Genomic DNA, 17,067 nt, shown 5'->3' with positions numbered 1-17,067 from the left:
TTCAACCTCGTCGGAGTAGTTACAACAAAGACGATGAACTGGAAAATATGTTTTATGAAGAACCAAAGTCAAACAATTAAAAAAAAACATCGTTCCGCTGAATTGAAATGCAAAGAAACAAGCAATCCAGCAAGACTGAGCATTTCCTAACGTTGACTTCCCGCAACGCACGTAGAAGTTAGGTGAAGCCGACTTGTAAATTAGCAATGTCCTCCAAAACATACAACGCAATGCAATGTCCTAAATAAAAAAATAATGTTGTACTGTTTGCAATCGTTTATTTTTCATTTCATCTACTGCGACGATCTAAGAAGGTGCACTTTAAAATCACAAAGATTTGCATGTCGGCAGTGGGAAGGAATGAACCTCTTTTCTTTTTTTCTTTCACGTACTGCATTCCATAAATGGCTGTGACCTTGCACGCTCACAGGGGAAGAACTTATAACAAGAGAAAAGAAAAAAGCATGTACTCACCTTAGTCTGCTTTTCCAGTCAAACACCCGCACGGAAAAACCTGAGCTGGAATGTGCAAGTGAATCCACCTGAAAACAATCAAGTGGCATTCACTTGGCATTCCAGCTCAGTCCGGAAAGCGTTGCGGACGAACCGTCTTATATAGAAGTTGCTTCGTTTGCCTATGAGACTGCAGCGTCGACCGTCTCGCCCCAAAGACGTGATGAGGAAAGTGATATTATCGTTTATCCTTGAGAGGTAATTACGGCTTTACTCGGGCTGGCTCGCTCTGTTCAGAAATCAAAGCAGTCAGCATGGAGGTAGCTGTCATTAGTATACTGCGTCTTTTATTCTTCTTCTTTTCCTGCGGCGCAACATGTATCGCATAGTAATTATTTTTCCTGTCTTCGAGTTGCAAAGGCGACACCGGCTAGAGTAAAAAGGTACGACCTTTATCCAACGAGTTGTCTGATATGCAAATGCTTGCTATTGCAATAACATCGTGTATCTTCGAGCGTTTATTCGACTTGCTCGCGTGCTCATGCAAATCAGCAGAAGAGATATCACAGTCTGAGTGGAAACAGCGTGACCTTCAGCCATCCCGTCGTCTAATATGCAAAGCGTCGCAAACACAACAACATCTTAATGGAATACGGAAAAAGTGATCTTATCATTTCTCGAGAGTTAATCCGTGTCGTACACAAAACCGGATTAATGGGGAGAGGTTGCCTGGTCGACTGCAAGTCCAAGCGTGTTTAATGAAATCTCTACAATGAATATCATGATGTTCCCCCATGATGCGTCGGATGTCGAATTTCGAAGCGGTAAGCCTTTTGTCGGTTACACGCCCTTAGCACCCTGTCCATAATCACTTCTCAATACTAGCTATGCCATATCCTTGCAATTCGCAACGATGTTGTGGCGGCGGCCGGTGCATTTTTTTTCTTTTTTTCGATCGGTTGTCGAAGATCAGAGCTGTAGGCCTTTTTTTTTTTCGGTTACGCTCTTAGCGCTCTGAAGTTTAAGTATATACTGTCTCTTCGCACTTCGGAAGGAGTCGATTGGCTCATCAACCATTTCCATTAGGCAGACGATAGCGAGGTGTCCTACTTGTCGACTTTAAAACGTAATAAGAAAAAAAAATATTTGAACAATGTTGTGCCATGTATGAATCGAGCTATCGTTTTATCCTTGCAGGGATCCAATAAACAAAATACAGAAGCCGACACTGAAGATTTTTGTTTAAGTTTAATTTGTACAAGCTTTCGCGTGGAGGTCCACGCTTCCTTTGTATTTTGTTTATGAGATCTACAGGACTTGACTCCCCTCTTCGTATACGCTTTTGCAGGATCGAGTAAGAATTGTGCAACTATCCATAAAAAATTAATCTTTGTAATCTTATTATTATTTCTTTTTTTACTAAGATCCTTAGATGAATGAACGGTTATGGCACATTTCTGATTTCATAACTAAGCTAATTATTCATTGTTAACGTAGTTTGTTTAAAACAAGAGGTATATCATTCTGATGGAACTACACAATTAAGATGACATTCAGTGAGTGCATCCTACAGGCAAGCAAAGGGGTTGGTGCCCCCACGTGGTCAGCCACAACTGGTCAGGTTTAAAATCTGCGAGAGGGTGGAGGTAAACTTATTAAGAAGGGTATAACGACAGCTTCGTGGGCTGGTTCAACCTTCGTGAGATGATGGGGTGCTGCTGTAGTGGGACTGGGGGGTAGTTCAGTCATAATTAAAATACGATCTTGCAACTGTGCTTTTATGTAGTTCCTTCTAATCTAGAGTAGGCATGCAACCTAATTATAATAAGAAGCGCGTGTTGCGCGTGCGAGGGACTTGCTGGAGGCTGGCTTACGATATGGGGGCTGGTGCCCACGTGGTTAATTCCTCAGATGACACAGTGAGGTCGGTATCACTCTGACGTGGTTTACTCCAACACAGTAGGGCGTGCACCTAATTATAATATTAAGAAAGGCATGTTGCAGGGATGGCTTACCAGATGGAGTCGTGAAAGTGGGCTGGTGCACACGTGGTTAATTCCTCAGATGATACAGTGAGGTCGGTATGTGTGGGCTGGCGCTCACGTGGTTTAGCCCTAATTAACATTCGCAAGAGCGGGATGGGGCGGGGACGGGGGCGGTCTTGTTTGTTGATGCTAAATACGCTAGCTAGCGTATCTAGCAATTGTTTTGCTAGATAGGCACTGCTAGATACACTAGCTTTTCTGACTACTACAAGTGTGTAATTTCTCCCATATTTCAAAATGCCTAAGACCTGTTTTTATGATATCCTCGTATGACTCATAGTGACGTATGCAAAACCTGTCCATCTATTCGATGATGTTTCCGTTGTAGAGCAACGGTTTGTTCTGTGTTCCAGTGTGCTTCAACACCTAATAAAAGGTATGCCTCTACTCATTTCATTGGTTCAAATGTTGTGCCCTTACTGATTCTCTGGTGGCGCTTCCTGAATCGTTCAAATTGAGGATTACCTCCGTGTGCTGTGTGTCACATAACACTTAGGAATTGAATTAAAAATTGTGTTCCTGCCCGTTTCGTGCTTTTAAGATCCCCCAATCTTGATGGATTGAGAATTATGTAAGCTGATTTACGAAAAATATGACTCGTTTTTGTGCAAGAAAGATGCTTGTGCTTTCAATGATTCTGCGCACGAGTCCACTCGTAACCTGCCGGTATAAGTACGTTACCCCTGCCTTGACAGGATCGGGGAACAATATGGTGAGTTCGCTCGATAAGTGGGTGCTCCCATGACCTGGAGCACATGAAGAGCAGGAAAACACACACATACACAAATTCGAGCTTCATATTTTCAGCTTTATTGCGAGAGTCTTTTCTTTCACCTCGTCACGTGCCTGTAAGAGAGAGAGTAAAGCCTTTAGTTTGCTGCAGAGTTTGAGGTAACTCGTTACTGTAACTAAGTTTTTTTTTTGGTAACTTGTAACTTAACTCGGTACTTTTGCGACGTGGTAACTTTAAGAGAAATTCGTTTCTTTGTCGACTAACTTTGCCAAAGTAACTTAAGTTCCAAGTTACCTTTAATTCGCTTTTCACTCACGTCCACATATTTTCTTGCTTTCTCTCCGATTCCTTCACGACATTTTTTTTTTGTGCCATAAAACGTGGTATTCAATCAGTGACAGTATTTTATTCAGAAAGTAAAGAAACCGCTACCACTGAAATGAAGCTGAACCATTATGCGCCCACAACGTCATCATGACGTTGGTGGACGCACTGAAACCGAAACAAATCGCAAGGAGGGGGCTGGGTTCCACGAACGGGCACTTGTTCGCTGCCTCCCATGGAAAGAAAAGTAGGACCGAAGGTCGCGTCCCTTTCAGAGAGACCATTCGTAACCCCCTCAAGACATTTGGCTTTCGGGCGCGATCTTGTTGGCATCTACGTACCTTCGAGCGTAGTTCGACTCTAGCAAATTGGTGGCGCTGTCGAACACTATGACGTCATTTGTTTACAGACAGGGAGAGGGGTATTATTGGACATAAACCAAAAACGATCTAAGCGTGTTTCACTCTTCCGCAGGCAACTCAAGTTCTAATTCAACTGCTCACGCGCGCTGCACCTGCGTAATGCTATTTTGTGTAGGAAGAAAGTTGGAAGTAACTTTTTCTTTCTTTAAGTAACTCAGTAACTGCGAGTTATATTTCGGGCTTTAGAACTTCGTTCCTAACTTAATTACGTTTCTCACACGGTAGCTTAACTCGTAAAGAGTTCTTTTTGACGGGTAACTTCCCAGTCTATGGTTTGCTGCAACCTAAAAAATGCTCTTCCCACTCCATCCTTTTTTTTTTTTCACTTTGCAGTAAAAGTCTAAAATATACAATGTGCCCTCTTATGTGATACCCCTGTCGATAAGATAGCTCGCTTATCGTTCCAAATGTGTACCCGAGGCTGTTAAAATGCACGAGCCCAATCCAATCCAATTAAAGGAGCGTGAAAGTGATGTCCAATATGGCGAAAACCCGCTCTCATCTTGTAAAGCAGTATATGAAAAACATTTCCGAAGAATACTTCTGCCCAAAACTTTTTAAGTGAGGCGCAATTTCATTTACAAAATCGCTGCCGCAGTTAGAGCTTCGAGTGTCCGAACAGCAGACCACACCCTCTCTTGTCTGACGTCGGTGAGAGAGGGTCTTCTCATTCGTTGTTAGAAAAAAAAACGTCTGCAGGTTTGAAAAATCAGCATGGCGAGCTCTTCCTCGTTGACTGCTATTCAATATATGATCTTTTCTAGGAAAACAAATCATATGCAGCCTGTCAAAATAGCAGTGATGGCCAGTAGTTAACTAGATGTAGTTAACAACAACAACAACATAGATGAATGGATGATGATGATGATGTGGGGTGTTTTTCTGCATTGAGGGCAGGACCCTACCCCATTCCAAAAAGGTTCACATGAAAGGATGACGAGGGAAGGAAATCCCTACAGTTCGTGAAGGAGGCCGGTGACCCTCAGAAATGAAAGAAGAGCGCCAAGTGCACGGCACTGGTGTCCAGGGTTACTCCATGGGCCGAGAACTTTGAGGATGTTGAATGGCCTCTGATCCAGCATTTCAAGTTGAGATTTAAAGGCCCGTCGCTCGCGTACTTACTGGCTGCAGTCTTCGAGTGTGTGTCGAATTGTTGCCGGGAAACCACAAGTTGTACACAGCGCCGTGGTGCTGTGGCCCAGCCTATACCGGAGTGCAGGGGTGAATGCGACGCTAAGTCGTAAACGACGCACTAGGGACGTAAAGAGGCGAGGGAAACCGCCTGGCATTTCAAATGAAAGCGTTGGGTCAACAGCATACAGAAGCGACCACCGGGTGATGTCATGACACCATTCCTGATGGGCCCAGGGCGACGTCAACGCGGACAAGAGGGAGCGCATATCTCCATTCGAAAGTATGATGGAGACTGCTGAGCGGCGATGGTGAGGCGTAGATGTAGTTAAACTACTAGTTAAACTACCTGATTGTAGTTAAAAAGTAGTTATCAACTACCTGCAGAAATGCAGTGTGCAACTACTAGTTAAACTACTATTTTAAGTAGTTAACTACAGTAGTTAGGTTACTGAAGGCGCCAACTACTTCCGATTTTGCCGCAAGCTTTACGGCACGATTGTGCTTCCGACCTTTACCTTGAGCTGCTTGTTTGACGAGAACGGAGCTGCAGAGCAATTGTTCCCTGCATGTATACTACATCTTCACTTTTAATGCTTGTCTAGTGAAGCCTCATTTGCTGCGAAATAATTCTGCAACTTAGTTTATCGCGTAGACACAGAAAGAATCCCGCCGCAAGCTTTATATATGACGATCGTAGCAATGGCTTGAGCATAAGTTTATCACTGCTTGTGATTCATATATAGGTGTCTGAGAACACTACAAGGGATTGGTGTTGATGGACAACGTTAAGTATAGTTATAGATGTAGTTAAACTACATTGCAGTAGTTAAAGAAGTACTTTCTAACTACTCCCCCAAAAAGTAGTTAAACTACTACTTAAACTACTCAGTGGCAAAGTAATTAGTAGTTATAGTTAAACTACTGTAGAGGTAGTTAGTGGTCATCACTGCAAAATAGTGGCCTAATCTTCGTTGCTTGAATGCAACCGTTCCTTCCTTCTGCCGAAGAGCTCAGGGATGGGCAGTAATACTCATATTTTGTATTATAATACTAATACATAATACTCCCTAGAAATCAGTATTATAATACATATATAAATACATTTCAGAAATGAGTATTATAATACATAATACTAATACTTCTCTGTATTACACGAGTAATACTTGTAATACAGGGTTCGCCAAGATAAACTTCGGGGCTTGTAAAGAAGATAAAACAAATAAGAACAGCGTCGGGAAGCTAAAGTAGATGTTAGAGGACGTATTATGCCCCAAAATTTTATGTCGATACTGCCATTTGGTCCGTTTCTCTGCGGATAAATCGTGAAAATTAGAAAACCGCCGCTGCCTAATCGGCTATATACCTATGTTTATGCTCCTTTGCGTCAGATGGCGAAACGGTTGAACGCGGCGTTGCAGACGACATCGAAACAAAGTGAAAAAGTGGAACTGAATGCAGAGTCGTAGTCTGCAACGCCGCGTTCGACCCTTTCGCCATCTGACGGAGAGAAGCTTAAACACAGGTATAGCCGTTTAGGCAGCGGCGGTTTTTTAATTCTCACGATTTATCCGCAGAGAAACAGACTGAGCGGCATTATCGACATAAAATTTTGGGGCATAATACGTCCTCTAACATCTACTTTAGCTTTCCGACACTGTTCTTATTTGTTTTATCTTCGTTACAAACCCCGAAGTTTATCTTGGCGAACCCTGTACATTGATACTTAACTTGGGGAGAAAGGAACAGAAGAATTACTTAGATATATGCCCATTACTTATCGAGACAATCATTCTCCAATAACGTCGTATTCACTCTTACATTCTTGCACGTGGCTTGATCTTTCCGAATACGATCAGACAGCGCTGATCAATTCGATCGTAGTGAACAACTTGCTCTCACTGTGGTAGAGCCCTGATTTAATCCGCTCTGTACTATAAAATGTGGGCCATTCAAAAACCTGTGACTACCCGTAGTGCAACCACGTACAGGGGTGACTGTCTGCACTGGATGCACTCTTTCATAAGACAAAGGGCTTGCACTGGTGTGACTTATCCTTACGGATGCTCAACTGGAAGGAATGTCAGGAAACCTCTAGTAATCTCTGGCGCCAATGTCACTCGCTTTTGGATAATTTGGGGCAGGGGAACACTGTAATGGGAGCCTTGTTCGTGTTCAGATGTTTGTGGGACACGAAAAATTACTGGTAACGGTGCTCCAGTGACACTTTGCACGTCGAACTTACGACCTCTGGGTAAGTATTACGCCTTCAAAAGTTTTATAACACATGAAATACCTCGTTTTGTGTATTATAATACAGATACAAATACATTTCAAAAACGAGTATTATAATACATAATACAAATACTCAAAAGTATTACAGTAATAGTATTATAATACGAAGTATTACTGTTACTGCCCATCCCAGGAACAGCTCACTAGTGACACAGTTCGGGGTTGTATGAATGTGAACGGCAAAGCGAGAACTGAACGCCACGCTGCCGATGCCGACAGGAAAATATGTCGAACGAAAGGGGCTAGTGTACTGTCCAGCACACTTTTTTTTTTTCGGTGGGGAACGAGCTATCCCTTTAACCCGCTCGGCCGAGACGCTGGTAGCACAAATTTGGGCTAGTTTGCTAACCGACAACGTGAACGACTAGCGAAGACAGCATCGTATTCGTTCGTCCTTCATTGAAAAGGCTTCTAATTCCTGCCTTCCCCCGGTATCTCGTATTCTCTCTGTTATGGCGGACTTTGCAGCTAGATGTCGATAGTCTCCGTCATGAAGACCGGCCCATATATGCGTACTGACTAGCCCTCCTGTTGTGTCTTGTTTCGTAGCAGTGATTTCCCCAGAAATTCACTGCTGGGGGGGAGGGGGGGCGAGCTTTCAAGGGGCAGGGGTAGCTTGGTGAAGGTTCCGCTTACGGAATTTTTCTTAGACACGGAAAGAATCGTGGTACATTGGTGACATATCTGCACAGCTTTCCCGTTTTATTTTTACATGTTATTACGTTAGAACACAGTACATTAGAATGGAGATTCATTATAACGGCATTTCAACATTACGATGCATAGTCACACGTGCGACAAAGAAAAAAGGACTACCACCTTATCTCACGAATCTCAGTGAACACCTAGCAACCAACAGTGAAAACCTTATAGGAAAAAAGCAGAATACCCTGCTCGATTGAGTTGGGCACAAATGGTTCTTGATTATCCACATTGAGTTTGCGTATCCGCACACATTGCATATATGCGCGCAATATATGCATTGAACAGTCACTTTCAAATGATTTTGGACAAATGCGTGGTACGACCATCTGCATGACTGTGGTGCTACAGCCCAAGTTTGGCAGTACAGGATGTAACTCGCTGTGCTGGAGACACTATCAGAACGTGTTGGTGGCTGAGCTGGGTGGGGTCACCTGAAAAATTTCTGGGGGTTGCAAAAATGCAGGGAGGGAGGGTGTAGGGAAATCCTGGTTTCGCGGTGCTAACGCGTAAGTGAGGAAAAGTACCAGCTGTACACTTCAAGACAAAAAGGCTACCCATCTCGGTAGAACTGCACTGCAACCACATTTCTACTCAAACCAATTTTACCTTTTGGGTATAGCTGCAGAGTAGAAACAAACTACTATACAGTAGTAACTGTCATTCTACCAGCTTGGGTAGAAAATTCTACCTGTCTTCTTAGGAGTGTAGTATTCCTAATGGTATGGAGACACTTGTGGTCGTTAACCTCGTTCTGAGGAATACTATGTGAGGAGTACACGTAAAGAGGAAAATGTTTCAATATGGGGGCTTGAATGGCCCAACCCAGTGTTCCAACTGCCAGCGTTTCGGGCATCTCTCGCGCAACTGTCGTTGGCCCACACAGTGCTCGGGACCGTACTCTATGAAGGAGTGCACTTCGCGGCGGCAACCAAGATGCTCCAACTTTGGAGGTCCGCATGCGGCTTCCCGCTCTCTGTGTCCGCGCAAGCGGTCGGCGATACAGCGGTCTCCCCCCACCCCACCCCACCTCCATATCGGATTCAGCGAGATCCAAAGCGCCCAAGAGTACCCACGAGAGAGACAACGGTTATAGCCTGGATGCCCCCTGGCGTCTTCGCCTCCCTTGCGCCAGACCTATGGATGTTGTCAATAGAGGTGTGCGCTGACGCAATTTTGTCGGCGGCGGCGTATCTACTATTTACTATATTGCGGCGGCGCCACGCCGACCTGCTTCTATCGGCGTGACCCTTCTCCGCCCCCGTCCCGCTTCTGCAAGTGTTATGTAAAAGTGCGGGGTGAACACGATGCCGGCGTTTTATAGTCTTTCAAGCATTAGGTTTCGACGCTTTTAGGGACAAATTATTCGTAGCATGCTCTGAATAGACGACTGTAGGAAAAAGCAAAGTTATATTTCGGATTTAGCCAATACAAAGAACGTGAACGGGCTCTTGTATGGGCTCTTGCCACGGCCAGCTATTGCAGTATCGGAGGCGGCGCCGCGACGACCCCTCTGCATCGGCGGCGGCGGCGTGGCTTATGCACTCGGCGGCGGCGCGGCGGCGCACACCTCTAGTAGTCAAGAGGGCGCTGCGGTTCCACAAATTGGTGCACATACAAGCACACCGTTCCCCTCCGCGCCTGAGGCGACAAGTGAGCCGATGGTGCCCCGGCAGCTGTGCTGGTCCCCATAATTCTAGCTATCCTCAAGGCCATTTTAGCGGCGCACCCGGACGCCGCTGGACTCCAGGATGTCCAGGTATTACTCGTTTCTGAAAAAGTTTTCTGACCGCGGGTCGTGGACCATACGTATATAGGCGGGCTACTGTCCACCAGCCGAATGCCCCCCGCTGCCCCTTTTTCCTTTTCTCTTTCTGTTTCTTTTTCTTTTTTTGCAAGGAATAGCAAGTCGGCTTCAGCCTGGCGACGGAACCTGAACTGCTGGATTGGATGCCATTCATCATCCGCAAAGTTGTCGGCCCATGGTGTAACCCCGCTCATCACTGCCCTGCACTTCGCCCTCTTGTCTTTCCTTTCTGAGGGCCTCCTTCAAGAACTGTAGGGATTTGTTTTGTTTTCCTTCCCACTTCATCTCTTCATGTGAACCTTTTTGGAAAGGGGTAGGGTCATGCACACAACGCAGGGAAACATCCCATATCATCAGCATCATCCATTCATTCATTCATTTAGATTGTTGTTGTTACATGGGGGGAGGGGGAGACAAAAAGTAGCAAACACACCTACCGTTGTAGACTCTTCTGCTAACACGGTATTATGACATCTAGATAAAAACACAGGCCATTTCCAATTGGAATCTTCTGTGGCGGGTCGAAGATGCCTCGTTTGGCTGTAATCAGACATGCACAAGATACTCAAAAATGTATTTAAGATCAGATAATAAATACTGACGTTAGAATGTAATTAAGACAGAGTATAAATACATAAAAATTAAAGTAATTAAGATAGAGTAGGAAATACTCCAAAAAGTATTTCAAATACAATGAATATAGCATTTATCCTTGAACGCAAAAAGTCACCGGTCACTGGTCATGTGGCCGCTATGTGACATGAATCGCCTAAACCTCGCTGTGTGATAGGAGTGTGCCACCAGGCCGGTATTATACCGTCACGGCCGGTTATTTGCTCGCTCTGCCGGTTCCCTGTAGGAAGGTGATACCGGCAGCCTCCTGCCGGTATCTGTGGCTCGAGACCTTTCACAGGGGATTTTGCGGGGCTTTCTCTTCAACATTCCGCTACAGCTTGAATAAATCACACACCCAACTCCGCAGTCACCAGTACTTTTCTTAGTTATTCATTATTATTATTATTATCATTGTTATTCATTGAGTCTTGTGTTCGGAGGGGACGAGATCAGTGGCTGTGCGAAGCTGTTGGTGGTTGTGTCGAGCCAGCTAGAACTTAGGCCGTACACGACCATCATGAGATATCCGCCTGCAAAGAAGGGTTTGTCTGTGGCAGTCCAATTCGGTTGCTCCAGTACGATCCAGTGTAGCGTTCGTGCTTGTTTAGAGCAATTTCTAGCATTAATCATACAGCCAGACGCAGGAACATATGTTTCCTCATATTATCTTGAGCTCTCTCTCTTTCTCTCTCTCTCTCTCTGCGTGTATACCCTTCACCCGCTTCCTTTTCCCAGTAGCCTTTCCTCCTTTCCATCTACTCCACCTCCTCTCCTTCAGCCGGTATTTTTCACTAGGAAAGGTGGCAACCCTAGATAGGAGCCATCTAAAAACGAGTCCCAAAAAGATGCCAAACAGATACCACATAACTCCACTAAGTATATGTGACCCAGAAAAAAGCAAATTTCTAGCAGGCCCCTGCTCGGCAAGGTCAGAATTCGGCGAAAAGGTTAGCTGAAAAGGTTAGCCAGGCTCTAGGACTCGAACCCACATCTTCTGGATTACCGGTCCAGGGCTCTACCAATTGAGCTAAGCTACCACACCTGCCCAGCGACTTCCAAGGGTGCGTCATCTGAAGGGACAAACCAGCCACTCTCTCTCACTCATCCTCATGAGAGAGAGGGGCTGGCGAGCTCAAAAAGAAAGGGGAGGGCATTAGTCGTACACAGGCGTTCCTGGTGGCCATAAACCAATGTACTCGCTGCGCGTCCAGGGCGAGAGGACGCCGTGATTACTCTAATGGACCGAGACACCTTCCGGAACACCAAAACAATAGTTTCGGACAACGGACCGCCATTCAGGAGTCGTCGGTTACGCAGTTGGGCCCAGCAACGAGGAATACGACTCCAACCGACAACACCATACCACCCAACTGCAGATGGCCTCGCCGAAAGAGTAATTAGAGTCATAAAACAGTACATCTCGATGTACACCCAATTCAGAGGAGGCTAGAAGTGAGCACTAGATGCGGCGGTACGGCACCATAACAGATCGCCCGTCACTGCTCTCGGATGCAGTCCACACTTTGCAGCATTTAACACACCGGCGCTGTTCCCTGCTGATGAACGCTTGCACGTAACCAATCACGTCACACAGGCGATTGACAAGTACCGCTCCAGAATGAAGAGGAACTTTGACAGGCGCAAGAGCCGAAAGATTACTGAAATTAGAGTTGGTGGCGCGATACTGGTGCGACGGGGTGTCCCGGGAAGCAAGACCAGTTTCAGTGGGCCATATGAAGTCCAAAAGGCAGTACACCAAAGGGGTCTACTGAAGGCTATCGGTTATAAAGGTGCGCGGTGGGGAGACGAGATGGCCACCATAGGAAAAAACGTCTTGCCGTACCATCCACGGAGGGATGGTGTGGGAGCATGTAACGTAGGAATAGACGAGGACGAGGAAAAGCACGGGACATTAGGAAAACAATAAAGTTAGGCTTAGTGTCCGGACCAGGAGGTCGGTTTCGGAGACTGGAACGCTACGTAGCTTTTATAATTAAAAACTCAATTAACTATTTTTAGGTAATTAGTGATTTGACAGTTGAGCAACATATGGCCAAGAACGTCCGCCGACCCAGAGATGACAGATGTGAAAACAGCACGTCTAGAGCCCTTATAGTTTTTTTATGACAAATCTGTATCGCCTAAAAAAAGACACCCTGCAAATGAGTGCCCATGCCATTGCTTAACAGAGTAGTGTCAGGGACGACGCTGTCGTCTGCTTTGTAGTCACTCTAAGAGTCGTCACTGTAGTCGTCACTGTAGTCGCTCTAAGAGTTCGCGCTCCCAATCTTGTCTTCTTCTTATTTCTCATATCATTATTCATGTGTCGTTCGTACAGCTTACTTGCTTCATTAGAGAGTTTTAGTACATCGTACGTAAAGGCGGTAGCGTACGTAACAGATGCCCTTGGTGGTTCCTCGCACTGCGCGAATGTCTCTCGCTATTTGGGATGCGCAGAACCATCTATGCTATCCCTTACTTGCGCAAACAGGATAGCAAACGACGCACTAAAACTCTGTAGTGTTTCATTGGGAATGGCGATCGATGCCTGGGGGAGTTTCTTCAGCTTTTAAGCACGGACAGTTTTCGCGGGTTTGTTACAGTTTCTTATTCCATGTTCTCAACTTTAAATGTTGTATAATTCAACTTTTTTAATGACTGTTATAAGTAGAGGGTGAGTGCGGGTAAGCAAACTTGGACCCGCACTGTACCATCGCGTGTGTGACCCGCACGCGCAAGAATTTAATCCGGGTGACTCGCACCCGCAGTTCTGTCTGTATATCCGCATACCCGCATTCGGCCCCACAGGGGGAAATGTTCCTCTTCCAGTTTACCGCTGTTTCTATTTTAAAACGAAGGAAATTCTGAGTGTTGGCTACGTGTGTCGGACGGCTTCAATCATATGCCAATAAAACTGCAATCCAACAGAGAGCCATACATGTCTGCATTAGTAACCGAACTCACCCGCCAGCACTTGCCTGCTGTTGTCTGGCACATGGATTTATACGGCCAACGATATGGCGCACTGCTGAGCTCGCGTGCGACACAGAGGGATTACTTAGTTGGCGATGGAGTGCATTGCGGGTACACCCGCATTTTACCCACTACCCGCAGCTATCGCGAATTCCTCCTATCCGCAAATCGTGACGATGTGCGGGTAACTGCGGGTACCCGCAGGTATGCCTGCACCCGCGCTCAGCTCTAGTTATAATGTGCCCCAGTCGCTCGTGGACAACGGCTTAGGTAATACACAATATCCTGCTAACCTTTCCCTTACCTTCTCTTTTTTCTTACTTTGCATTAAACATATTCCCTCCCCCCCCCCTGCTCGCAAGGGCGGAAAACACTGCAGACACAATGGGGCAAATGAAAAAAAAAAGGACAAAGACAAGCAGAAAACGAAAAATTCTAAGTATTGCACAATTTGAAGGTACCAAATGTGGGAACGTAATTCGCATTTTTCGCGGTTAATTCGAGAACAGAATAAGTGAATTCTATTGCAATACGTACAATAGTCAGGAGATGCTTCCCGTGCCTTGAACTTTGAATTTTGTGCATGGAATATAGTCATCAGTTTGTATTGCACTTTGTGTTGGGAAGAGTATATACTACTCACGGCCACTCAAAAAATAATCTAAAGAACTAAGTTACAGCTAGGCTTCCGGTATCTTCGGATTAAGAGAAAAAAAAGAGGGAAAAAAAGAAAAAACGTACTCCTCCCTTGAGCGTCCAGGAGAGGTTACTCTACCCCACGACAAAGGATATCTTGACCCTCTGCAGCAGCCTATGTTATATTTCCTTTTGTCCAAGGTATGCCGGTATAACTCATAGATCACTCTATTCCACATGACGACATCTCGGCCCTTTTTTTAGTTTTTTTAGGGATATCCAGCGGTGTTTCTTCCTGTTTTTCTGCGAATCGCGGTTCGTGTCCTCCTCAAACTGTACAGGGAAATGAGGGCATGTAGATCGTCTTATTAGCGGGACAGCTGTTTTTGCAACGCAGGAAGATAGTGCGCGAGCAAAAGTTGCATCGAGGAAATTTCGATTTCAAGATGTTCACGTCACCAGACGTTCGCACGAGTAATACTGTTCCGCAAGGTGGTTGCATGACAGCACGAAGTACATGCTCCGTGCATGCTCCGTTTCTGGAGTTCTTATTCCGTGCATGACAGTAAGGGCTTCTGTAAGATAGCTTCTGATGCTTTTCGCGAGTATATGTTTTCACAGCAGTAGCTTTTTCTTCAAATTTCATATATCTAACCAGGTGGTGCTACGAACGCATGTTACAATAGTGGTTAACGAAGGATAAACAATGAAAAACTCTGAATCTCGTAAAGTCCCCAACCCTGTCACAAGCGCAGGCGGCGTCAGTGAATGTTCTGAAGGTCGAGTGCAATAGGGGTGGACGGGAAGGCCTTGAAAAGACTGGTGAAACTAAAGAACGTTGATAATGAGAGAACTGGATGTTTTGGGGCTGAAACAACGTAGAAAGTACAAATACATACAAAGCCTCAAATTGCCTAAGAAAGTAACGATGAAAGATGAAAGTCACTGAAAAGGTGGCCAGCTGCAAGACTGGAATCCACATCAGTGTTAGCTTAGCTCAGTCGGTAGAGCTTGGACCCCGGTAATCCAGAAGATGTGGGTTCCAGTCCTATAGCTGGCTAACCTTTTCAGTGACTGTCATATCTTTCAACGGTGAGAAGACACATACCGTCCACACCTATTGCACTCGACTTTCAGTGCATTTTGGTGCTTGGAATACCGCATGCGTTCGTAAACCCCTTGCTATAACGAACCCGAAGCGACGAAGCACGTCCATCTTATTATTGGGCAAGGGAAAGGTGTCTTCCGCAAGTGGATCAACCACTCTCCATGATAGTATTGTTTTCCTATCTTTGACTATAGGGGAGACCTGTTCTCGTCAATGGTAGTCGCCCAGATTGCATACACCCCATCCTCAACTTCACCCTCAAGGTGGAGCGTCACGCTCCGTCCACGTTGCTAGAGGAGCTTCCAAGAAAGCTCCTGTGTTCACGATGCGTCTTGCACTGCCACTGCTCACTAATGGCGGAAAAGTGTTAACATAAAGGTAGCCAAAGTTATGCTGTGGTTACTTTGTGCTGATTACATTATTCATTTCGAGGTCTTTTTTTTCTCATGTCCTAAATTACCAAAAGGTACTCTTCGCGTTTTGCAAACATTGAAAGTTCTGCAATATTTCCCTGGCTGAATTTGGGCTGTAGTATCTGATTGGCTAACGGACATAGTTTGTGGTATGACCAATAGGTATACACGAAAACGATTCCGTTTCCTTCAAGAGAGTTCATGAACATGGGGAACGTCATTTTAATGTCTGCTGTCATGGAGGAGATCTCATTCGTACAACATATTGTATGTCGTGACAACTCAAAGAGGAAAAGACGTATCTTAGACTCGAAGAAAAGGCATCGTCCCTTGATCCAGATTTATTTCGTCGTCTCTTCATCCAGATTATCATTTACCATCGTCATCCTCATCTTCATGCACATAGAGACCACTATCGTGAGACCGACTTCCATGGAGGAAGGAAAGAGAGGAGGAGTCCTATTGCTCTGAGAAGTGAAGCCGAGATTGGGGACAGTGACATCACCGCTCGTTTTCCGCTTTCGATTACACACATCTCTATGAGAGACCCCAACGCATAGTTTCGGAATACTTGGAAAGGTGCGGTCTAGCGCGTCAAAGTGCCCCCCAAAGTGTCGTATGCAAAGCGACCCTATTCAGGTAACGTGACCCCCTCGTGCCCCCAAAGAAGCTACTGCTCATGTCCCATCCTCACCTCACTTGCCCCACAATTCGCTTTTCTGAAGAAGAGCATTTTCTTATTCTTTCCTCCATGGCAACTTCAGTCAGCGAACACAGCACCACCACCGCTTAGTCAACGCCACACAGCTGCATGTAACCTAAGACCCTTCGTTGTGTGTTCTCAACATGAGTGTAACGAGCACGCACCACCCTTCTTTCAATGTCCTAGGTTTTTAATCTAAAGGTCGAAGGATCTCTTCTCAGATCCATCATCACAGACACAGAGGCCGTGCCGGACACGATGACTGTGTGCTGACCCTTGTGGTTACCCCGCATATCAGCGTTCGCTACGGACACTAATCTGATGTGGTGACACGAATGTGATAATCGTCTTTATAGCAGGAGACACATTCGGTGTTGATGCGTTGAGCGTTTTAGTGGATCTTAATCTAACGCATTGCGTGGGCTGTGACAAGATGAGTACAACGTCCGACGCAGCAAAGATGTGATTGGTGTAAGCGAAGGGTGGAGTCAACAGACTGAGGTACTTGCATTAAAAGTTGTCCAGCATATTACTACTATTCAACAACAATCGATGCGTTTTGGGAGAGTAAAATGACGTTCTTACCAGGATTCTACGGGCGCAACGAAAAGGAACGCCTAGTCCAAGGTGATCAATTACGCACGATGTAAATATACGAGACGTGAGTAGGAACAACATGGTCTAGTAGTGCCTAGGACAGTCTCGAT

The 17,067-nt window shown here is 45.5% G+C and overlaps 1 protein-coding gene across 13 annotated transcripts in view; it reads right to left on the bottom strand.

Moving 5' to 3' along the window:
• Positions 1 to 3,285: 3,285 nt before the first annotated feature.
• LOC135374874 (uncharacterized) overlaps positions 3,286 to 17,067 on the bottom strand; it is a 53,972-nt gene continuing 40,190 nt past the window's right edge. For 11 of the 13 annotated variants that reach the window (XM_064607796.1, XM_064607805.1, XM_064607800.1 and 8 more), the window contains 2 exons: positions 10,350 to 10,453; positions 3,286 to 3,344 (listed from right to left, as the gene is read on the bottom strand). In XM_064607796.1, the coding sequence (XP_064463866.1) occupies positions 10,367 to 10,453 (87 nt within the window). In that variant the 3' untranslated portion in view covers positions 3,286 to 3,344; positions 10,350 to 10,366. Of the gene's footprint in view, positions 3,345 to 10,345; positions 10,454 to 17,067 lie in introns of all 13 variants that reach the window. The other 2 variants (XM_064607797.1, XM_064607801.1) reach the window with 2 other exon arrangements.

The sequence above is a fragment of the Ornithodoros turicata genome, unplaced genomic scaffold (assembly GCF_037126465.1).
Source record: "Ornithodoros turicata isolate Travis unplaced genomic scaffold, ASM3712646v1 ctg00000783.1, whole genome shotgun sequence".
Taxonomy (NCBI): Eukaryota; Metazoa; Arthropoda; class Arachnida; order Ixodida; family Argasidae; genus Ornithodoros; species Ornithodoros turicata.
This window is presented reverse-complemented; position numbering and strand designations above follow the sequence as displayed.